General features: G+C 41.1%; 1 protein-coding gene across 1 annotated transcript in view; it reads left to right on the top strand.

Annotated features, from left to right (window-relative positions):
• The window catches only part of cspg4 (chondroitin sulfate proteoglycan 4), a gene marked incomplete at its 5' end in the record, with an annotated part of 61,018 nt that overhangs the window by 17,519 nt on the left and 18,050 nt on the right, over positions 1 to 25,449 (top strand). The window contains 2 exons of the mRNA XM_079603886.1: positions 11,521 to 11,684; positions 12,970 to 16,515. Coding sequence (XP_079460012.1) covers positions 11,521 to 11,684; positions 12,970 to 16,515 — 3,710 coding nt within the window. The remainder of the gene's footprint in view (positions 1 to 11,520; positions 11,685 to 12,969; positions 16,516 to 25,449) is intronic.

Here is a 25,449-nt window from a genome sequence, read left to right as displayed (position 1 = left end):
ATAGCATTATTTGAATAAATTGATTTTAGTATGTTGCTAAGTTAAAGCAGCGACTCTCTAAGAGCGAATTATTCATTCGGGATATGGCAGATGATAAAGGACAGTGAATAACATTAATTACACACTAAAAAGCTTCTTGTGCCATTATTAGGAAACTAAATATATAAATAAATGTCCATTTTATTTAGACCAGAATCACTTGAATGCATCGTAACTCATATATAGGAAATTCACAGATGCCGGCATTATTAATATTTACGTCTTTCCTCTTCGCCTTTCCATTTCTAAATCTCCTCATGTTCGGCATCTCCCGGCAGATATTCGGGACGAGGACTTCTTCTGGTCTCAGAATTGCATAAATACACACTCCTGTCTGCTTTGACTTTTACAGCGTGTTATAGATGCGTCTGTTTTACGCCATATGAGGACTGTACAACCATCTGTCGTCTAGATCATTCACCCACACAGTAGATCTCAAAGACCAGTATAGTTAAATGTGTTATATGATGAAAAGGTGTGTTTTTCAGCTAAAGAGAGAACTAAGGGTGTTTAAAGGGCAGCTTCAGGAGACGCTGACATTCAACAGGCTTGGTTTAAACACACACACCTCGTCTGCGGTGATCTCCAGCCGAGCCACATGTTTAAACCATTACCCCGCCATTAGTGAGAGTTTGATACTCGGCGAGCCCTGAGCTAGCAGAACCATCTCATCTCTACTGCCGTAAAATCAGACGCGTAAACCTTATGGATTAGAAACAGTCTCTGATTACAATTAAACCCCTGTGGTTTTCACACACACACACACACACACACACACACACACACACACACACACACACACACACACACACACATGCTGAATCACTGTGCACTCCTGGAAAAGATTTTATTGGTGAAATCTGCTAAGGCAAGATTCACTTATTTCTGTTACTCATACTTTGGCCTTGAGGTCTGAACAAACTGTTAATGTGATTTAACTTCAGTCCTGCACAGTTTGTGCTTTGAACATGAATGATAATTAAAGGGGAGGTTTGCTCTTATGGCATGTTGGCATGTTGGCTACATTGCTCATTGCCTTAAATTTTTAAGCATAATCAAATTGGCTGCATAAGTCATTTCAACTCAGGTAGCACTTTATTTTAGTGTTCTTGTTACATTTCTTACATGTACTTACCATCGCAATAACAGTAAATTATGCATCATTACATGCAACTAACTACTCTAAAAAAATGCTGGGTTGTTTTAACCCAATTTTGGGTCAAATATGGACAAACCCAGCCATTGGGTTACATTTTTTAATTACATTTTTAACCCAACGTTTGGGTTTGTCTATATTTGACCCAAAGTTGGGTTGAAACAACCCAGCATTTTTTAGTTGTACTTACTCAAATAAGTATTATAAATTAACTACATGTACTTATAGAGTTGGTTAGGGTTTGGTTTTGGGTAAGTTACTTGTAATTATGCATAATTTACTGTTATTATAGTATGTATGTATGTAGTAACTTGTAATATATCACCGTAAAATAAAGTGTTACCAAATTATTTTCATGAGTTAAATATGTTGCCATGACATATTGGTCATGGTCATGAATGCATAAAATCATATTGAAGGAAGGATTTGAACTCTTTGCGACGCCATGGAGATCAGAGGAAATAACCATACTTATATTAAATTTATACGCTTTTTATCCTATATCTAGAGAGAATAGCTTAAACAGATAATGGTGAAATGAAAGTTTAAGTGCAGAAAGGTTTGTCTGAGGTTTAGGGGTTGAGTTAGGGGATAGAAAATAGTATTAAAACTTGGAAATTCCCCACTATTACAGAAAAACAAATGTTTGTGTGAATTGATTGGTCTCTCTGATCAAACACACAGCCACTTTTTCTTACAGACCAGAGGATTTCCTGCACACACAAACACACAAGCATTTACAGGCATAAAGGTTCAGTTGTCAGAGTTTAAACCGCTCCACACCGACAGTAATGAGGTGATTTATGTGAGCGATTGGAAGCTGAATGGAGTGTTTCACGCAACGACGAGTTGATAGAAATCAGGAATCGACCTCATGCTAACAGCACAAGGCTTGCGTTGTTCGACGTGTTCCCCACACGACGGCAGTCAATATTTACACAGTCGGTCTGTAACACAACTGTGTTCGAGCACAGCTCCTTTAAAGGCTTCATGAAATCAAAATCAGCACAATTTATTTTCTTAATCATGTGCGCATGTCATTCTAAAAACTATTTGGGGTAATGCATCACTTTAAAGCTGCTGTGAAACAATCTGTATTGTACACGGCTATATAAATAAAGATGACTTGACCAACGGGATGTGTAATGTGCCCTAATTTTAATACTTAGGATTAGGGGTTTGTTTAAATCACACTAAGTGCATATACTTAAGTAGATAGTAATTGCTTTAAGTTTCCTTAGCAAAAACCATTAATATTATCATATCATACTTTTCACAATCTTAAATGACTATTATTGTAAATAGTTGACATAATGGATGTTAAATGCATTGTAAATGTTGTCTTTTGCGATTGTCGCTCAACTTTTGCTCAGTCTGAAAACTGCAGAGCTTGAGTTAAAGGAAGTGTGTGAGGTTTGCGCCCATGGGACGGTGTTTCGATGCAGCGACAGGTCAGGAGTCAGAGGTCATGTTTTAAGGTCACAAAGAAGCATCCAGGCAAAAAGAGTTCAAGGACTCCGTTCACAGACTGTGAGATCTCAGTCAGCTCAAATGAGCTTTAAATGAGATCCCCATCTGTGTGTTCGTAAGGCTTAGCATCTTAATTCCTGGTTCTGCCCCTTTTTGCTCCTCACAATGGCTGCATCCCAAATCACAGACTTCCATACTATATGCTAGTGGCGAAAAATAAAATGTGACACAAGAAGTATGTCTGAATTCACAGTGCTCATAAAAGATGCAAAAAGTACCCGGATTATCTACTACTACTGCGAGATTCTGAAGTGTGCATATGATGGACACTTTACTATCCCATGAGGCCACGGGAGAGGATTTGTGAATGGAAGTAAAGCGACACTGATGCCGGTAGGTCACATTACAGTGAAAACATTGTGAATGTAGATTGTATTACTTTCATAATCCACACATACTAGAACGTCATTTTTTAGTAATTACTTAATCAAAATAAGTACCTACTCAAGAGAGTATGCGATTTGGGACGCAGCCAATGTCTCCCCTTTGCATGCTGGTGAGTGACATCATGCCAACGGGGCAGTTTCTCGCACTGCTGCGGTGAATCTAACGTCAGCTTCTAAAAATTCTGCGGGGAGCTTCTGAAAGTGCTACGTGTACGCTAGGGAAAATAATTCAGCATGTTCCCTCGCTCTCTGGACATGAGCTACTGCAAACCAAACATGGGCCTCAGCTCCTGCGGAGCGCAATAACAGTCGTTTATGACGTCTGCACATTAAGACACGTTTTCTCGGTCATTTTATTCACTGAGCGGAGAGAGAGAAGAAAAAAATTTGAAATAGAATTGTGAGTTTTTCCCTCCAGATGCTCGCATTTTACCTTCCCCCACTTCCTGTTCAGCGGCAGAACCCAGACCTCTGACCTTTAGGATCAAACATGCATGGTTTCTATAGCACACAAATGCATTTCTGCACTCTAAAAAATGCTGGGTTGTTTTAACCCAATTTTGGGTCAACTATGGACAAACCCAGCCGTTGGGTTACATTTTTATAATGCATTTTTAATCCAACGTTTGGATTTGTCCATATTTGACCCAAAATTGGGTTAAAACAACCCAGCATTTTTTAGAGTGTGTTTTAAGATGGTCTTATTATGCAAGATTCATCAGTGCATGTATTTAGATAAATACACTCTAAAAAATGCTGGGTTGGTTTAACCCAAATTTGGGTCAAATATGGACGAACCCAACCGTCGGGTTAACATTTTTGAATTAAAAAATTTAACCCAACAGCTGGGTTTGTCCATATTTTACCCAAATTTGGGTTGAAACAACCCATCATTTTTTAGAGTGTTCTTTGTAAACTTTCATCAAGATATAATAACTTTCCCTGCTTTTAAAATCACTTTTCTTTTTGGTGACATCGTCAAGGCCACTTGAGTCGCATTCTTGCACCAGAAATGCCTATAATTTAATTTTCATGACCACTTTTCTCACTCTCACTTAGTGTTAGAATGAATTAAACTGACTTTTTTTTAAACTGTATCTTTAAAATTTGTAAATAATATATGTAATGACCTATGTTATGAACATTTCACATGTGAAATGAGTAATAAAACCACCACCAAGTTGTTAAATACTCAATAGGATCACATCTAATACAGATCTTGTGAACGTGAGTATTTCCTCACATTCATTTTGTAAGAACAGGGTAATTCTTGTTTAGCATGAAATGACTCCTTTAAGCGTTTGTTCTTTACCAGTATAAACACGTTTCAGTGTTTTACTTCTCACAAGAAACACAGACAGAAGAAAAGACTCTTCTCAGCCTCCTAATCACTTTTGTCTCTCCTCTGTTTGTGTTGAGTGTATTTTAGGCACATCTGCAATTACGCTTCTTGTTCAAGCACAGAGTGGTGATTTCTCAGGCAGTGCTGGCTCGCGTGTGTGTGCGAATGTTTGTATTTAAAGGTTGAGATGGTTTAATTAATATCAGTGTCAGCAGCGTGCTGTGGAAACGGTGCAGTGATTCCCTCAGAGCATGTGTTTGAGAGAAGAGAGGAACGATATCTGAGAGAAATATGAGGGAAGGGAATAGATGCGAACTTCTGTGGGTCAACACTACATTTGAGTTCAGTTGCATGTGCTCATGGTTCTCTAAAACAGCTTTTGTCTGTCGTTACCCCTGAGAAACTCTTCAGTTTAGCTCATGGAATAATCTCTGATGTCGTCCAAACAGCACTTTTATATCTTCAAGTTTTCAAGGAAAACTACTCCCAGAATGCCAAGTTTATCATGAAAAACTAGATAAGAAAAAAGGATGTAGTATAAACCACACTGTAAAAAAAAAAGTTGGTTTAACTTAAAAAAGCAAGTTACCTTAAAATTTTGAGTTTGTTGTAATTAAAAATTTGAGTTTATACAATGTAGAAGAATTGTTTAATAAACAGAAACTCAAAATAGTATGTTATCTTCACACATTAGTTATCAAAGTTGATTTGACAAAAGATAAAAAGTTGTGATAATAAATCATGAAAATATTTTTTTACAGTGCATAGACATATACGCTCTTATATGTTCTAATATATGTCCTTGCATTATTAGTGGATATTAATTAGGGTCTTTTCTGCTGGTTACATCGTTAAGCCAATAGGTGGCGACAAGTGACTCTTTACGTATGAGACATTTACTCAATCATTCGTTCAAAACACTGATTCATTCAAGAACAAAACTCCTGACCGTATGTGTCCGAAATCGCCCCATACCCTTAAAAAGGTCACTATCTGAGGACAAAGCCATTTGTAGTGGTGTCCACAGTGGATGTTATGGAGGGCACTCATTCAGTCCCACAATGCACCGCGATAACGTGTGTACAATGTACGTGCAACAGCTAGAGAATACCCATAGTGCACTGAGGGTCGCGCCAAATGAATTCCCACGTCTCGCCAGAAGATGGCGCCCGCAGTGGAATCATTCATCCATTTTCAAAACCTACAGCGTAATATCATAAAGGTATAAATTCATTATTAAATGATTAATAAATTGTTTAATTAAGGTTTATTGAGTTCAAGATAAATCTTTTTTCATCTTACTATTGGAGCTGCCACTTTCAAATAATTTTACACAGCAAACACAAACTATGCAAAAGCGGCAGCCCTTCCGACGCATCCAGTGTCTGAATTTTTTCTTTCTTTTTCCATTCACTCATTCATGTAGGGAATAGTGAACGAGGGTATAGGGAGCGATATCAGACACAGTCTGTTTGTAAGTTATTGAATCTGTCGAATGCATAATTGTAGTTATAGAGACTCCTTGTTTTCTATAAGAATTCTGAAATCATGCGATAGCTTTATGTGATGATAAAGAACGAATTGTACGTTTTTATTTGCTGGAAACCTTCTCTTCAGCAATATGGCGCATATTTATGTATATTCAAATATGGCATGCGTGATGCGTCTTGACGTACTTATTACGTTATTAGCTCAAATGAAAACATGCAGAGGAAATGAAAGGATAAGTAATAATACTGTATTACATGTTTTTTTTCTATTTCTTGAAGGATGTGTTGCTCATTACAAGTTATGAAGCATTGCTATTTTTATAGTGGGGGGGGGGGGGGGCTACATAGGCCAAATCATAGGCTGCATGTTTACTTATGTGTCATCGTCCTTATTTTCTTGTAAAATAATATCCTCTCAAAATATCTTCCCAGACTTTGATCAACGCAGAGGCTGTTTTTGATCTGCCATAGCAACAGTGATCCCCACAAAAAGCTCAGTCTATATAGAGAGACTCCAGTAAAACACAGCTTTAAGATTGATGTAATTACTACCATCCCTCTCTCTCACACACACACACACACACACACACACACACACACACACACACACACACACACACACACACACACACACACACACACAGCTACTACACGACCAGAGGAACAACTCATCAGCAAAACCATGTACTATGTTTAATCTTACCGGCAGCTCTGCGGTTTTGTAGGAAATGCAATGGTCACTCGTTGTTACCATAGAGACCACACGTGAAAAGATGTTTGCCATGTTTTCAGACGTGCTCTTAAAAATTGATATTTTAGATTAATTATGTGTGTTTGTTTGAATGCAGGCAGAATGCAAACAGAGCTCAACTCAGTGGCTTATTTTCTTCAGAAGTGACTACTCTTCTATTTTTTGTAGATGTGTAAATGTAATTTGTGGATGAAAGACTCAGGTGAGAGTTCAGACAGTCACATTATAATAGCAGGTGTATGGATCGAGTCCAGGCCCGATTTACTGGCACAGATCTCTTCTGCGGAGAGATCCGTTTATTCCCCATGACTGCAGCCCTGGACAACAAATCATTCGCGAGGCAAATGAGCGAGCCAGTTTAAGGTCACCTTCAGAGAGGTTTAGTCTCTAGACAGAATATAAAAAAACATGCTTCATTATGGAGTATTTTAGTCTGGTTCCTCTGCCTGTGATCTGCACATCTCTTGTTTGGCCGATTAAACAGTAGGTTGCTTCCGCTGGTTTCAGTTGTTTCTGCTTCCGTGTGAATGTTCCGGACATCTGACAGGGTTTTGAGGAACTAGGGTGCGTCTGATTCATTCACAGGATGGGGAGACAGAGACCCACTCAGTTCCCTTTGAGCACTAAAAATACAGACTGCAGCGGCCCTCGCGACAGCGCCATCTGCCCTGGCAGACGTCCAGGGACATACACACACACACAAACACACAGTTTCCCAGGGTGAAGGATGCAAGAGCAATAGGAGCATCATATGATTAAGCTAGTGTGACTTAGAAAGTCACATCAAAGAGCTGGACTGCAAGCCAATTCATTTACTTTCTGTGCTACACAGTATGCAAGGTTAGGTTGAATGCATCCCAAATCGTAGTGTTAGTATTATTTCCGGGGCATTTTTGTGTGCATCCATGCATGCTTTTTCAGCAGCCTTGGCTCTGAAAGTATTTTTCGCATTAAAATGTTCCCATACCATACGGATATAAAAAAGTTTTCAAGTTATAAGCCATTAACCAGAGTACTTGACAGCCTTAAAGGGATTGTTCACCCAAAAATGAAAATTCTGTCATCGTGTTGTTCCAAACCTGTTAGAGTTTCTTTCTTCTGTTGAACACTAAAGAAGAGATTTTAAAGAATGCTGGAAACCAGGAAGTTGAAGGTATAGCTATTGACTTCCAGTATTGTTTTTCCTACTATGGAAGTCAATAGCTACCGTCAACCGTTTGATTATCAACATTCTTTAAAATATCTTGTTTTGTGTTCAACAGAAAAAAGAAACTCATACAGGTTTGGAACGACTTGAGAATGAGTAAATGATGGAACAATTGTGAACAATCCCTTTAATGTGGGAAAGAACTACAATCCCATAAAGACCTGCGAATGACTTGAAGTAAAAATAATGTGAATTATTGAAGTAAAAATATTGAAATAAGATATATAATACTATTCATTTGAAATATATAGAAACAATAATATTTTAGGTTTATAGCAATTTATGCATACAAATATTTTAAGTTTGATTCATGATTTGCTTGTATGTAACGATTCTCTGATTGGTAGAGATTGCAGAATCATGGGTAATGTAGTTTTTCACCAGGAATTCCTCTGTTGAAAATAATTTAAAAAGTAAGTTGCAATAATGTGGGCTGATGACTTTTGTTGTTGTTTTTAACTTCTGTAATGCATAAAAATGTTCATGCTAATGCTTACAACTATTTTATCAAGTCGTAGTATATCCAAAATACTAGCATTCTGACTTACCACATACACAGATGTACTTTACCATCACAGATGGAGTATGTATTTTTATGTCATAGTTGACACATTTAGTTTGAAATGTAGCCCTTATAGGACATAACACATTTTACTGTTAATCTGAGATATTACTAGAATTGAAATCAAAGTGGGCATTATGTAGAATGGAGGAGGTCAAGGGGTTGAAAAGTCACATGAGCAGAAAAAGTGATTGCTATGATATACTAAGACAAACTTCTAAGGAATGCGTATTAATAAAGTTAATAGGATCAATTCTGATTTCATATTGGTTTTCTAAGTGGATTTATTTTTCCACCAATGCCAATTAATTTAGTAATTCCATGTTTCTGTCCGAATCTGCCGTCACTCTCGATTTTTCCGCTCTGGGTTTTCTTTTGAAACAGTGTTCCCCTCTTTAAAATAACTGGTGTGCAAAAGACAGATGTGCCGTTTGCATTCAACTGATGGAGTTTCATAATCAACTACCCAACAGAATAATGATGCTCGTTCACAAACAAAAGCTTTTTTTAGCACGCAATGAGACGTGACAGGCCTATAAAGACGCGAGCTGAGCTGAGTCTTGGTTAAATGCATGGTGCACGTTGAATCCTGGAATGTTTGGGGGTCTTCAACACATGTGTCCCATTAAGAATCCCCTCAAAGAGCTGTAATGGGTTCCAGATTCATACGTCCTGGCTGTGCTAACTGTGGCCCTTGTGTCTCTTCTGGTCTGAGCATGCTCAGTGCGCACTGACGGCGGATTGAACCTCAGAGTCCTTGGGCTCCAGTTGCCCATTCTGTGTCCCGTGCGCGCCGTGAATATTCCAACAAAAACAGATCTGATGATCGTAAAGCTGAGGGAAATATTCCCAGCTAATTCCATGTATTCTCTCTCTGGCCCGTGCATATCTCCTGTGTGTTTCAAAGGTTGTTGAGCACTGATATATCCTAAACTAAAGCAGACTAACAGGCTTCAGATAAATTGAGCTTCATTCGAATTCATCTCGCTTCTTTGGGTTTCCTCTGCTTTATATGCTATCCGAGGGTCTCAGATCTGTGCGGACAGTCTTATGCTGGCTCTGATCTAAATGTTACAACCTTTTCAGCATTATAGATTATTGTATGAGAGATCATATAAGCCTCAGTGTTTTGCTCTGCCTCCTGTTGTGTTTGGCTCTTTCGGCGAGATTTATGTGTTTGTTTTTTGGAGTGCATTGACTGAATGTATATTGGGCGTATCTTTGCTGAACTTTGAAGATCTCTGACGCTATTGATGCATCACTCACTCAAATGAGTGCAGATGAGTGTTTCAATTACTCTAAAGGGTCTTTGTTCATAAAATAGACGTTTGGCACATTAAAATTGTTTACTCCCAAATGCACATTCAGTTCACTGTAACATTATTTATGCTGTGTATTAAGTGCTGTTCTCTCAAATCATTGTTTCCCTTTGTTCATGAATACAGAGGAACCAATAGAAACACAACTGGGCTGGTGGCCATGACTTGGGAGTTAGCGCTTAGCCATTAGCTAATGAAACTAATTTTTGCTGAATGATTTCAGATGCTGCCTAATCTGTTAAGGATAAATAAGTAATTTACTTTTTAAAAATCTTTTATTGTTTACTTGCCCTCATGTCATTCCAAAACCCAGACTTTCTTTCTTATGTGAAACATTATTTTGTGAAGGATGTACTGATATTCCATGCAATTACAATTAAAGGGCAACTTTCAAGTTTCAAAAAGGATGGAAAAGAACCATGAATATAGTCCAGATGATTGTATCCCAAGTGTTCTGAAGTCAGTAGCTTTGTGAGAGGAACAAACTGACATTTAAGTCACTGATTTACTGGTAATCTTTCATTCCAGAGAGCTGTTATTTGCTATGTCTGAATAAATGAGTGAGTTCAAGTAAAAGAGTGAATCAGATACCTGAATGAATCATTCAGACTGGTTTGTGAACCTGATCAAATGATTCATTCAAAAAGTGTGAGTAAATGTTGAGAGATTGTTTTTATTTTTGGGTGAACTATTCCTTTAATGCAATTGAATGTATCATTATGATGTTTCTGAAGTTTTTTTTGTCCTTAATTTATCATTGCCAATTTAATCAGTACTTGCTACTACTTTCTTTAAATGGATAATTAACCCAAAAAGGAAAATTCAGTCATCATTTACTCACCCTCGTGTTGTTCCAAACACGTGTGAATTTCTTTCTTATGCTGAACACAAAGGATGATATTTTGAAGAATTTGGGTAACCAAACAGTTGATGGACCCCCCAAAAAATACTATAGAAGTCAATGGGGCTCATCAACTATTTTGTACTGACATTCTTTCAAATATCTTCTTTTTGTGTTCAGCAGAAGAAAGAAATTCATAAAGGTTTGGAACAACTTGAGGGTGAGTAAATTATGACAGAATTGTCATTTCGGGGATAATGGTACATTTGGTATCATGGTATGTTACACAGAAAAAAAACTTGTAAATGATCTGGGATAAGGGAATTAAGTGATTCATAAATTGACTCCCGAGTTCCTGACCCTCTACCAAGACGTTTGACCAAGTTCCTGTGAGAATGTTCCATTTCTGGATCCTTCCCAAAATTCCACAGAGGGGTTTCCCAATGAGTCTGGCCATATAATGTAACCGTTGCGTAGACTCTGATGATTTGGCCCTTGAAAACCTCTTCAGTAGAACAGGGGAACTCCTTGACATACGGCCCAGGAATGATGCATGTATGATTTAATAAAGGAGTGAAAGCAATAGAGAAAAAAAATCTAATTTGCAGTCCAAGGCAGGTGGCCACATTAGCATACAGCTGAACATTACCACACTAAGCTCTGGGAATCCTGCAGTAAAGCAGTTATATAAACATTCTCATGGGGCCGAAACTGGAACTCTTCAGAACAGTGTCTTTTTCTACACAACAGCTGACAAGACAGCTGGAAAAGTTTTCAATTCAAACTTCCATCTGCTGTGTGTCTTCTCACTTCCACATTCACACGTTAATGGTGCACGTCATCATTAAAATATTTCTAATAAAAATAAATAAAAACTTTCTCCTTCTGTGTTTGCAGCTTCCTATTTTGGAGACAGCTACTGTCGAATAGATGCCATTCAAGACCTGTCAAGTTTTCAAGTGTCGGTCCAATTTAAAACGGGTAGACGTAGCGGCCTGCTCCTACTGGCGGCGGGACACAGAGATTACCTCTCGTTGGAGCTCTACAATGGGAGACTACAGGTGAGATACATTTGGGGTTCAAATCCTTCAAGGGTCAATTTATAAACTTTTCGATCAGCGACAGCTGCTCGTGTCCTCATTAAGATGACTAGCAGCTTTATTGCTGTAATTCACTGTCGGTTTGAATGCTCTTTATGTGTTAAATTGCTTTGATTAAAAGTGGATACTACTTATGCACTAAAGACAGAGATCAGATTTGGCTAAATCAGAAAGCACAGGGTGCAGTTCTTCAAACTGCAGATTATAACCCAGACTGACTACACAAATAAATACAAACTCCAATATTTTCTCATGGCCCTTCAAGACTTCAGGCCCCCAGAATGAGCCACACACTGAGAAAATCTCTTGTGAGTTTTTGAGAAGCAGCCGTTTGGTTTGTGGTGAAGAGGGATGACTCACATTCGCTTCCAGCTCCGCTGTGACAGGATCGTCACAGTTTTTCAGCTCAACACATGGAAAAAGCTTCCACAGCTAGAATGAGTTACTGGTTTGCTCTGAGATATTTATTCTTCATCTGTCGCCTCCCTAGAAAATGGCTCCCGCTCCGCACAGATAAACACAGACGCTCAAACTGCCTGCATTATGCTGCAATATGAAACGGTACCAAGACTATTTCATCGGTGGCAGGATTTGTCATTAAAAACGCATTTCTACTGACATATTCAATTCATTCAGATTTACTTTTTTCATCTTTGGAGGCTGAAGATCTGAAATGAGATCTGTGATATTTTCCGTTTAAGTAGCTACACAGTGTTTGAAATAGTAGACTCATCCAGTGAAGTCTGTATCAGATTTCACGATTGGATGCATGTATAATGCACTGTGAAAAATCATATTTTTAGTCAGTACCTTTGTCTTGTTTTGTAGTAAAAATGTCTAAACAAGATAAATGTACATCAGAAAAAAAATTGTATAGGATATTAAGACCAGATTTACTGGTGGAGCAAAGAAACCCCAAACCATTGAACTAACAATGTAAATTATTAACCTTTAAAGCGTGCAATTTCTCTGGCACATTTGTGATACAGAAATGAATGTTACTTTAAATGATACCCCTTGAAACAAACCAGAACATCTTACAATTGCATAGCAATGCCCTACAAAACACTATGAACAGCTTAGAAACTGCACAACAATGCAGTTCTAAACACTCACAATACCCTAACATCATGCCAGCAACTTTTTCACTGGCAAGCACCACGTGCCAGTGAAAAAGGCGTTTACTTCTTATTATCAACAGCCACTTTTGCTGTCTAATAATTTGTTTCTGTGTGTCGCTTTACAGGCTAGGATTGACATGGGATCTGGAGAAAAGGTTCTGGCCTCCTCTATGGGTCTCCAGCTCAGTAACCTTCTGGACCATCATGTGTCTCTCATTCTGAAAGACTCCAAACTCACTATGGCTGTGGACAACCTATACACAACCTTCATCCCGGTTGAAGATGCAGATGAGGACCTGAACATCGACCAAGGTGTGTTCCTTGGAGGTGTGAGAGACCTGGAAGTGGAGTACCTGAGCACAGCTGTGCCCTTCCTGCGTGGCTGCATGAGCAATGTTATGTTTGAATCTCATGACTTTGATATTCTGGCTTCAGCAAATCAAGTATGCTATGACACCAAGGAGACCTGCAGCAGCGAATTTGAGGCAGGGGACGGAGAAACCACCAGCTTTATCAGCCCGGACTCATTCATCTCTTTCCCTACTTGGACCAGACCTAGCTCAGGCTCCCGTAGCCTGGAGATGCTTATGAAGACGACCATTGAAGATGCTCTGTTGCTCTTCCACCCAGGACACCAGGCAGACTTCATTGCAATTGGAATGGCAGGAGGGTTCTTGAAAGGTGTAATCAACCTGGGAAGTGAGATGTATGTACTGGACAACACGGAAGTGAATGTAGATGACGATCAGTGGCACAGAGTAACAGTTCAGATTAACCCCAATGTGTTTCAGATAAATGTGGACAGTCAACTGGTTTCACTCCCTCTTAATGAGTCAGAAAAGCTGGATCTAGTGGGGAACCTGTACCTGGGAGGCATTCAAAGGAAGATGAAGGATGTGTTTCAAGATGACTATTTGATTCGTGTGGAGGAAGAGATCACAACTGAGTCCTTTATTGGATGTTTAGGAGAAATCAAGGTGAATCAGAAAGGCAGAAGCTTGCAGGATGCTCTGATAACTAAAGACATTCATGTGAAATGTGATGGGGAATATGATTACTCCACTTATGATGAGGATATTGAGTCAACAACTTCACCCCCAGTAAGAATAACATACATTAATGCCAATACTGATGTAAGACATTGTTTCCCTACAGAGGACTTACCAGATATGTTCCACAATATTTCCAAGCTCCTGGAAATCACTCCTCTGCTAGTTCCTGAGGGAGGAGAGGCCTTTGTCGACATTGTAAACCTAAACCCAACATTTAACCTAAACGCTGCAGGTGTTCGTCAATCTCAGATCATCTTTACTCTGCAACAAAATCCTTGGTATGGACAGATTGATATGAACGCAAGACACTCAAAGAAGTTTACCCTTCTGGATGTTGTTAACAAGAAAATCAAGTATCTCCATGATGGCAATGAAAAGTATGGAGATCAAATTCAGCTGGAGGTCATTGCACATGGAACGAATCTCCCTGAGTGTTTGAGTGTTGCACGCCAATATGTGCTACCGGTGGAGATCCTGCCCGTCAATGACGTCCCTCAGCTCAGTGCAGGTGACATCTCAATCACAGCTAACGGGCGCACACGTTTAAGCCCAAACCTCGTCAAAATCTCAGACTCAGATAATCGTTGTGATGAACTCAAGGTCACTGTCACTTCGGACTCTACTTCGGCTGGATATCTGGAGAATGCTCAACAGCCAGGGTTTGGTCTAAGAGAGTTCACCTGTAGACAACTGAAAGAAGGAAATATCTACTACGTTCACAGGGGAGGAGAAGTGACTGGACTTACCCTGCATGTTTCAGATGGAGATTTGGTTAGCCAGTCAACCACATTTAAGTTGCTCATCACCCAGCCACAGATTACTCTGGTCACAAATACTGGCCTCGTGATCAATCAGGATAGCAGTGCCCCTATTGGAATACAAAATCTGGCCATTTCTGCAACTCCAAAAACTGGAGATGTTGTTTATAATATCACTCAGACACTTGAATTTGGAGAACTACAGCTGATCTCAGACAATGGGGTACCAAAAAGAGTCACACTATTTCATCAGTCTGATCTGGAGCAGAACCGACTGAAATACATTCCCAACCTCACAGCCGATCACAACAGCATAGAGACCGAGTTTATTCACTTCAATGCACAGCTTGGACAGGTCATCCTCCCAGACAACACATTTATCATCAAGATCATGCCTGCCATTGTAGGAATAGCTAAAATGGTTCCTCTGGAAGTTGAAAATGGGCAGCAAAAGGTCATTAAGCCTGAGCAATTACAAGCTTTTGTGAGGATGGGCCAAACTGACTCAAGAACAGTCCAGTACATGATTCTGAAATGCCCAGCCCAGGGAGTCTTGATGATGCTTGATAAAGAGTTGTCTGAGGGCAATACCTTTACCCAACAAGACATTTTAGATGGTTTCATCAGTTACAGCCCTCATGTCCGCAGAGAAGCTGACTTTGAGGATCAGTTCCAGTTCAAAGTATTTGCAAAGGATCAGTACTCCAGCGAATACACTTTCCCCATCAAAATCAAGGCTGATTCTAATGCTCCTGTCCTAACCAACGAGAGACTTGTTGTGCTGGAAGGAAATGAAAACATCATAAGTAAAGAATATCTCTGGGTTCGAACCTCCACTTCAACAGACTTTGTTTTCAGAATAACACAAGATCCCAAACATGGTCGTCTTATCAGAGGCTCTCCACCGGGTATGCAAAGATTTGAGGGTGCAATTCGGGTCTTTAGCAATGAGGATCTTGCTTTGAACAGGCTAATTTACAAACATGATGGAACAGAAACAAGCCATGACCAGTTTCACTTTCTGGTGTTTGATTCAAGAGGTGGCAATGGTGGGCAAGATGAGGGTCATGAGGTTCTGAGGGGAGTTTTTAACATTGCAATACAGTCCAGGAATGACTATGTGCCTCAAAGGATAATCCACAAACCTTTCAATGTTGTCAGAAATGGCCAGCGTTTATTAACCACTGATGACATTCTGTACAAAGACGATGACTCTGACTTTAATGACACCCAACTAGTTTATGCGAGAGCGGGAATTCTTTCAGGAAACATTGTCTCCTCAGTAGATGTGACACAACCTCTCTACCGCTTTACCCAGGCTGACCTGAGGGACAGGAAGGTTTTGTTTGTCCACCATGGGGCAGATCGTGAGCGATTCCAACTTCAAGTATCTGATGGTTTGCACAAGACCACAGCTGCACTTCAGGTGCAAGCAGGTGACCCTTATTTACGTCTAGGCAACAATACTATGGTGGTCATGGACCACGGTAGCACCAAGACGCTAAACACCAGTCTGTTAAGTGCAGAGACCAACATGGACATCAGAAGTGCAGCTGAGATCATTTATGAAGTGACATCTGCTCCCAGTGATGGTAGGATTATAGTCAGTGGAATTGAATCTTCCACATTTACACAAGAGGACCTGACTAAGGGTGTGGTTTCCTACGAACACAACGACCAGAGCCTTAGCTCGAAAGATTCCTTTGCCTTCTCTGTGCAAGCTAAGGGTTGGTCCACAGAGGGCACTTTCAGGATTAAGATATTCAAGAAAGGTTACTTATCAGAGCCACTGATTGTGTCGAACAAGGGGATCATTGCGTATGAAGGGGAACATTCTGTTATTGACCAAACCCATCTGAAGGTAAGGCTCCCTAATGTATTTAAGAAAAATATTGTTAAAAAAATGGTTTTACGAAAGTTTTAACTTGTGTTTCAAGAATGAGAGCATGATAGACTTACTTCTTGTCCAGTCATAAATTGTTATCCAAAGGAAAAAAGCCAGAGCTTTCGATGTTTGGCCAATTTTAAAGACCAACGTACTGTACTGTATGTCTTTTACATTAATACACTAGAAGAGAAACATATTCATTTCACTTGTAAAATACATGACAAACACCTCACATATTGAATAAATATTAAGATCAGTTTACAAAGACTTCCAACAGTGCTTAATTAGGGCCCAAGCCTTGAAAAGGCGAAGGCCCTATTGTTTTCCTTCGGATTATTATTTATTATTATTATTATTAGGGCCCAAGCCTTGAAAAGGCGAAGGCCCTATTGTTTTCCTTCGGATTATTCTTCATTATTATTATATTACTACCTTTTGGGCACTTTTGGGGGCCTTAACGTGCTCAAAAACTCTTGAAACTTTGCACAAATGTCAGAACCCGCGGCCATTAGAGCCGGACTGAAGCTGGTACCCGGGCGTGGCAGGTGGGCTCGACAGCGCCCCCTGGAACGCGGTCCGAAAACTTGGTCCATAAATCAAACACGCTTGCATGAAATAATATGAAACTCGGTACACTTATAGATCTCATCGGTTCATATATCCTTCATGCTCTGACTTTTTACCCCAGCCCAACAGGAAGTCGGCTATTTGGCGTAGTTTAAAAAACACATGCAATGGAATTTAAAATACTCCTCCTAGAAAATTCAACCAATCACCACAAAACTCGGTGTGCATGAAGTCAAGACATTGAGGATAAAAAATTGCGAGGGGATTTTTGATATCTCGAACGGTTTGGCCGTGGCGAGGAAACGAATTTATGGCGAATATTGGAAACAGGAAGTGTGTTATAACATCCTCATACATTAACTGATCTTGATGAAACTTCAGCAGTGTGTTCGCTGTAAGAGGCCGATCACATGGATGTGACTATTGTGAGTCAAAGTTATAGCGCCACCAACTGGCAGCAGGAAGTGTGTCACTTTCAAAATGCTTTGAAATCACCCTCTTATTTTTACCCGATTTGCTTCAAACTTCATCTGTATAATGTAAACACACGGCAGATGTAGACCTATGAAAGGATTATTGATATCTTAAATACTGTTGCCATGGCAACGCATCAAACTTTAATATTCTTTTTTAAAGTTTTTGAGACTCTTAGCATACTTGAAATTGCATGAAACTCGACAGACACTTTACATTTATTGCCTAGTACACTTGTGCAAAGTTTCAGAAACGGGTGTGGTAAGGGGCTCAGTAGCGCCACCTTTAGTCAAAAATGGGGTATTAGTTTTACCTACAGTAACAAAAATCGGTATTTATATTTATCTCCCCGAGCCGGACAACTTTCTAATTTACAGTCATTAGCTCCGACCAACAGGAAGTCAGATATTTTGGTTTGAATGTGATTTGATGGGAATTTTGCCAGTCTCTCTCAGTGTCTGTGTGTGTGAGAGAGGAGGGGGGCTTTATTTTAACCCTTTCTCTGCTGTGTGCAAAATCTCGGGCACTTTTGGGGCCCTTAAAGTGCTCGAAAACTCTTGAAACTTTGCACACAGGTCAGAACCTGCGGCCATCAGGGCCGGACTGAAGCTGGTACCCGGGCGTGGCAGGGGAGCTCAACAGCGCCCCCTTGAACGTGTTCCGAAAACTTGGTCCATATATCAAACACGTTTGCATGTAATAATATGAAACTCGGTACACATATAGATTTAATCGGGCCGAACAACTTTCGTGCTCTAAGTTTTACGCCAGTCCAACAGGAAGTCGGCTATTATGGGTTGTTTAAAAACGAATCCCCCTGGAATTTTATATACTCCTCCTAGAAAATTATTTCGATCACCACCAATCTCGGTCAGCATGAAGTCAAGACATTGAGGATGCTAAATTGCGGACGGATTTTTGATATCTCGAACGGTTTGGCCGTGGCGAGGAAACGAATTTATGGTGAGAAAAGAGAAACACGATGTGTTATAACGTCTTCATACATTAATTGATCTTGATGAAACTTCAGTATTGTGCTCGCTGTAAGAGGCCCATCACATGGATGTAACTAATGTGAGTCAAAGTTATAGCGCCACCAACTGGCAGCAAGAAGCGTGTTACTTTCAAGATGCTTTTGACAAAAGTGGGGGGTTAGTTTTACCTACAGTAACAAAACTTGGTATGTATATTGTGCACATCGAGCTGGACAACTTTCTAATTTACAGTCATTAGCTCTGACCAACAGGAAGTCAGATATTTTGGTTTGAATGTGGTTTTTTCTCTCTCTGCCTCTCTCTGCCAGAGTTCCCCCTGCCATTCTGTGTGTGTGAGTGAGTGTGTGTGTGTGTGTGGAGAGGGGAGGGCACACACAGACAGCCCCCCCCCCCCCATTGTGTGTGTCTGTGTGGGGAGGGGAGGGAGGCAGAAAGACTCTATTAAAAATAGGTATATTGTGCCATCTAGTGTTTTATACTATGTATATGTGTTTTTTTCTTTTAAACAAGTGTTTTAAAGTACAGTAATTTCAATGAATATATATACCACACTTCATAGGAATTTTCGGTGTTGTGTACTTACAATGGCTGCTGATTTCATGTGTCCGTTAAGTCCATGAGACTGTAGGGTGTCTAATTTTTCATTTTAGGTTTCAGAAGGGTGTTCACGCATACTTTGTGGTTGATATGTGCCCTCGATGCGCACTTTTGCAGAACCCACACTGATGCAAGCTCTAAAGCAGACTTCTTCTCGACAGTCAAAGCGGAGTTACGTTATTGCCCGTTGTGCACAGGAACCCTAAAGGCACCGGGGTGGCGGGTTTTTTATATATATATATATATATATATATATATATATATATATATATATAAATAAATATAGCTGCAAGCAGCGATGGAGGGCCCAAGCCGGTGGCACCGCCACCTCGGTGCCTTTAGTGCAACTAAAGGCACCGGGGTGGCGGTGCCACCGGCTTGGGCCCGTAATCGCTGCTTGCAGCTATATTTCTTCTTTATTAGGGCCCAAGCCTTGAAAAGGCGAAGGCCCTATTGTTTTTCTAAGGATTATTATTCTTCTTCTTCTTCTTTATTATTATTATTATTATTATTATTATTATTATTTTACTACCTTTTGGGCACTTTTGGGGGCCTTAACGTGCTCAAAAACTCTTGAAACTTTGCACAAATGTCAGAACCCGCGGCCATTAGGGCCGCACTGAAGCTGGGACCCGGGCGTGGCAGGGGGGCTCGGCAGCGCCCCCTGGAATGGGATTCAAAAACATGTCCATATATCAAACACGCTTGCATGTAATAATATGAAACTCGGTACACATATAGATCTCATCGGGCCGAACAACTTTCGTGCTCTAAGTTTTACGCCAGTCCAACAGGAAGTCAGCTATTATGGGCTGTATGGAAACGCATGTTCTGGCATTTGAAACACTTCTCCCAGAGAATTCATCCGATGACCACGAAACTCGGTGTGCATGAAGTCAAGACATGGAGGATGCTAAATTGCGAGGGGATTTTTGATATCTCGAACGGTTTGGCCGTGGCGAGGAAACAAATTTATGGCGAATATTGGAAACAGGAAGTGTGTTATAACATCCTCATACATTAATTGATCTTGATGAAACTTCAGCAGTGTGTTTGTTGTAAGAGTCCGATCACATGGATGTAACTATTGTGAGTCAAAGTTATAGCGCCACCAACTGGCAGCAGGAAGTGTGTCACTTTCAAAATGCTTTGAAATCACCCTCTTATTTTTACCGATTTGCTTCAAACTTCATCTGTATAATGTAAACACACGGCAGATGTAGACCTGTGAAAGGATTATTGATATCTTTAATACTGTCGCCATGGCAACGCATCAAACTTTAATATTCTTTTTTAAAGTTTTTGAGACTCTTAGCATACTTCAAATTGCATGAAACTCGACAGACACTTTACATTTATTGCCTAGTACACTTGTGCACAGTTTCAGAAACGGGCGTGGTAAGGGGCTCAGTAGCGCCACCTTTAGTCAAAAATGGGGTATTAGTTTTACCTACAGTAACAAAAATCGGTATCTATATTTATCTCCCCGATCCGGACAACTTTCTAATTGACAGTCATTAGCTCCGACCAACAGGAAGTCAGATATTTTGGTTTGAATGTGATTTGATGGGAATTTTGCCAGTCTCTCTCAGTGTCTGTGTGTGTGAGAGAGAAGGGGGGCTTTATTTTAACCCTTTCTCTGCTGTGTGGGACTTCTCGGGCACTTTTGGGGCCCTTAACGTGCTCAAAAACTCTTGAAACTTTGCACAAATGTCAGAACCCACGGCCATCAGGGCCCGACTGAAGCTGGTACCCGGGCGTGGCAGGGGGGCTCGGCAGCGCCCCCTGGAATGGGATTCAAAAACATGTCCATATATCAAACACGCTTGCATGTAATAATATGAAACTCGGTACACATATAGATCTCATCGGGCCGAACAACTTTTGTGCTCTAAGTTTTACGCCAGTCCAACAGGAAGTCGGCTATTATGGGCTGTATGGAAACGCATGTTCTGGCATTTGAAATACTTCTCCCAGAGAATTCATCCGATGACCACGAAACTCGGTGTGCATGAAGTCAAGACATGGAGGATGCTAAATTGCGGACGGATTTTTGATATCTCGAACGGTTTGGCCGTGGCGAGGAAACGAATTTATGATTAAAAAAGGATGCATAAAGTGTGTTATAACTTAGTTATAGTTTTACCTACAGTTACAAAACTCAGCGTGTATATTGATCTTATCAAGCCGAACAACTTTCTAATTTACAGTCATTAGCTCCGACCAACAGAAAGTCAGATATTGTGGTTTGAATGTGAATTGTGTCTCTCTCTGTCTCTCTGCCATTCTGTGTGTGTGTGTCTGTCTGTGTGGGGTGGGGAGGGGAGGGGGGGATCTGTGTATGTGTGTGTGTGTGTGTGTGAGGAGGGGGGCTAGTTTAGTTTAACCCTTTCTCTGCTGTGTGCAAAATCTCGGGCACTTTTGGGGCCCTTAACGTGCTCGAAAACTCTTGAAATTTTGCACACAGGTCAGAACCCGCGGCCATCAGGGCCAGGCTGAAGCTGGTACCCGGGTGTGGCAGGGGGGCTCGACAGCGCCCCCTGGAATGGGATTCAAACACTTGTCCGTATATCAAACACGCTTGCATGTAATAATATGAAACTTGGTACACATTTAGAACTCATCGAGCCGAACAACTTTCGTGCTCTAAGTTTTACGCCAGCCCAACAGGAAGTCGGCTATTGTGGGTGGTATGAAAACGCATGCCCCTGGAATTTGAAACACTCTTTCTAGAAAATTCATCCAATCGCAACCAAACTCGGTCAGCCTGACGACAAGACATTGAGGATACTAAATTGCTGACGGATTTTTGATATCTCGAACAGTTTGGCCGTGGCGAGGAAACGAAATTATGGCGAGAAAAGAGAAACACGATCTGTTATAACGTCTTCATACATTTATTGATCTTGATGAAACTTCAGTAGCGTGTTTGTTGTAAGAGAGCGATCACATGGATGTAACTAATGTGAGCCCCCCCCCTTTTCTGTGTGTGTTTGGAGGGGAGCAGAAAGACTCACACTGATACAAGCTCTAAAGCAGACTTCTTCTCGACAGTCAAAGCGGGGTTACGTTATTGCCCGTCGTGCACAGGAACCCGAAAGGCAACGGGGTGGCGGCTTTTTATATATATATATATAATATATATAAATAAATATAGCTGCAAGCAGCGATGGAGGGCCCAAGCCGGTGGCAGCGCCAGCCCGGTGCCTTTAGTGTAACTAAAGGCACCAGGGTGGCGGTGCCACCGGCTTGGGCCCGTAATCGCTGCTTGCAGCTATATTTATTATTATTTTACTACCTTTTGGGCACTTTTGGGGGCCTTAACGTGCTCAAAAACTCTTGAAACTTTGCACAAATGTCAGAACCCGCGGCCATTAGGGCCCGACTGAAGCTGGGACCCGGGCGTGGCAGGGGGGCTCGACAGCGCCCCCTGGAATGGGATTCAAACACTTGTCCGTATATCAAACACGCTTGCATGTAATAATATGAAACTCGGTACACATTTAGATATCATCGGGCCGGACAACTTTCGTGCTCTAAGTTTTACGCCAGCCCAACAGGAAGTCGGCTATTATGGGTTGTATGGAAACACATGTTCTGGCATTTGAAACACTTCTCCAAGAGAATTCATCCGATGACCACGAAACTCGGTGTGCATGAAGCCAAGACATGGAGGATGATAAATTGCGAGGGGATTTTTGATATCTCGAACGGTTTGGCCGTGGTGAGGAAACAAATTAATGGCGAATATTGTAAACAGGAAGTGTGTTATAACATCCTCATACATAAATTGATCTTGATGAAACTTCAGCAGTGTGTTCGCTGTAAGAGGCCGATCACATGGATGTGACTATTGTGAGTCAAAGTTATAGCGCCACCAACTGGCAGCAGGAAGTGTGTCACTTTCAAAATGTCACTTTCGCCACCTTTAGTCAAAAATGGGGTATTAGTTTTACCTACAGTAACAAAAATCGGTATTTATATTTATCTCCCCGAGCCGGACAACTTTCTAATTTACAGTCATTAGCTCCGACCAACAGGAAGTCAGATATTTTGGTTTGAATGTGATTTGATGGGAATTTTGCCAGTCTCTCTCAGGGCCCTATCTTGCACCCAGCGCAATCGACTTTGAACACCGACGCATGTATCATTCCTATTTTGCACCCGCGCACAGCGGACTTTTCCCTCCACAGACGCACGTCGGTAAATTAGGGAATGAACTTGCGCTCGCGGGGGCGGTTCGGCGCAAAGAGGAGCGTGTTCCGGCGCAAAACTTCCATGGTGCTATTTTCCAGTTTTAGAAAGCAATTGCGCCACAGACCAGGGAAAAAACAATCTAAAGACAGTGGCGCGTTGCGCGTTAGTGATATGGTATTTTAAGGGCGCGTGCTTGGCCATAATGTAGTGTGTTAACGCGCATCCACTTTGATTCTCTAATAATTATAAACAGACGCAGCAGTTTTCATTTTTGCAAATCATACATTATTCCAAGGAAAAATATTAACACACGAGGGAGGTTGTGTCCGTGAAGATGTGAAAAAGATCTATCTAGATAAATAAATAAAAAATCTAGATTAGGCTACACATTTAGGCCTACCCAAATTATACGCCTGTTTAACCGAAGCTAATTTGAGTGAGTTTCTCCCATCATCCCCAGTGTCACTTCTCTGTGTTTTACGGCCCTGACGAGAACGTCGGTCTCCTCGCTGTGAACTGCTCCTGGCGTGCGCCGGCAAATCCGCCGTTATAATAGCAATCCGCCATGGAACAAGCGCGTCTGCTCTTAAAGGGAATGTGAGAGGACGCTCTGATTGGTTTATTTCACGGTACGCCCAAACCACACCTATGAATAATGAAGCTACTTCAGACCAACCCCTTTTACATTTGCGTCGGGCGCAAGAGTCATTTATCCGCCGGGAAAATAGCAACAGCGCCGGGATCCGCCCACAAAGTTACTTGCGCTTTGCGCTTTGACACTTGCGTTTCAGATCGTTAAAATAGGGCCCTATGTGTCTGTGTGTGTGAGAGAGGAGGGGGGGCTTTATTTTAACCCTTTCTCTGCTGTGTGGGACTTCTCGGGCACTTTTGGGGCCCTTAACGTGCTCGAAAACTCTTGAAACTTTGCACACAGGTCAGAACCTGCGGCCAACAGGGCCGGGCTGAAGCTGGTACCCGGGCGTGGCAGGGGGGCTCAACAGCGCCCCCTTTAACGGGGTCCGAAAACTTGGTCCATATATCAAACTGAATATTGCATGAATTAGTATGAAACTCGGTACACATATAGATCTCATCGGGCCGAACAACTTTCGTGCTCTAAGTTTTACGCCAGCCCAACAGGAAGTCGGCTATTATGGGTTGTATGAAAACGCACGCCCCTGGAATTTGATATACTCCTCCAAGAAATTTAATTTGATCTTCACCAAACTCGGTCAGCATGAAGTCAAGACATTGAGGATGCTAAATTGCGGACGGCTTTTTGATATCTCGAACGGTTTGGCCGTGGCGAGGAAACAAATTTATGGCGAGAAAAGAGAAACACGATGTGTTATAACGTCTTCATACATTAATTGATCTTGATGAAACTTCAGCATTGTGCTCGCTGTAAGAGGCCCATCACATGGATGTAACTAATGTGAGTCAAAGTTATAGCGCCACCAACTGTGACTAAAGTGGTGGGGTTATTTTTACCTACAGTCACAAAACTCGGTCTGTATATTGTGCTTATCGATCCGGACAACTTTCTCATTTACAGTCATTAGCTCTGACCAACAGGAAGTCAGATATTTTGGTTTGAATGTGGTTTTGTCTCTCTCTGACAGAGTTCCCCCTGCCATTCTCTCTCTGTGTGTGTGTGTGTGTGTGTGTGTGTGGAGGGAGGGAGGGAGGGAGGGCACACTCACAGACAGCCCCCCCTTTTCTGTGTGTGTTTGGAGGGGAGCAGAAAGACTCACACTGATACAAGCTCTAAAGCAGACTTCTTCTCGACAGTCAAAGCGGGGTTACGTTATTTCCTGTCGTGCACAGGAACCCGAAAGGCAACGGGGTGGCGGCTTTTTATATATATATATATATATATATATATATATATATATATATATATATATATATATATATATATATATATATATATATATATATATATATATAAATATAGCTGCAAGCAGCGATGGAGGGCCCAAGCCGGTGGCAGCGCCAGCCCGGTGCCTTTAGTGTAACTAAAGGCACCGGGGTGGCGGTGCCACCGGCTTGGGCCCGTAATCGCTGCTTGCAGCTA

This window comes from Phoxinus phoxinus (genome assembly GCF_949152265.1).
Source record: "Phoxinus phoxinus genome assembly, chromosome: 25".
In the NCBI taxonomy this organism is placed as follows: domain Eukaryota; kingdom Metazoa; phylum Chordata; class Actinopteri; order Cypriniformes; family Leuciscidae; genus Phoxinus; species Phoxinus phoxinus.
The sequence above is the reverse complement of the archived record's forward strand: the minus strand, read 5'-3'. Positions and strand labels throughout refer to the sequence as shown.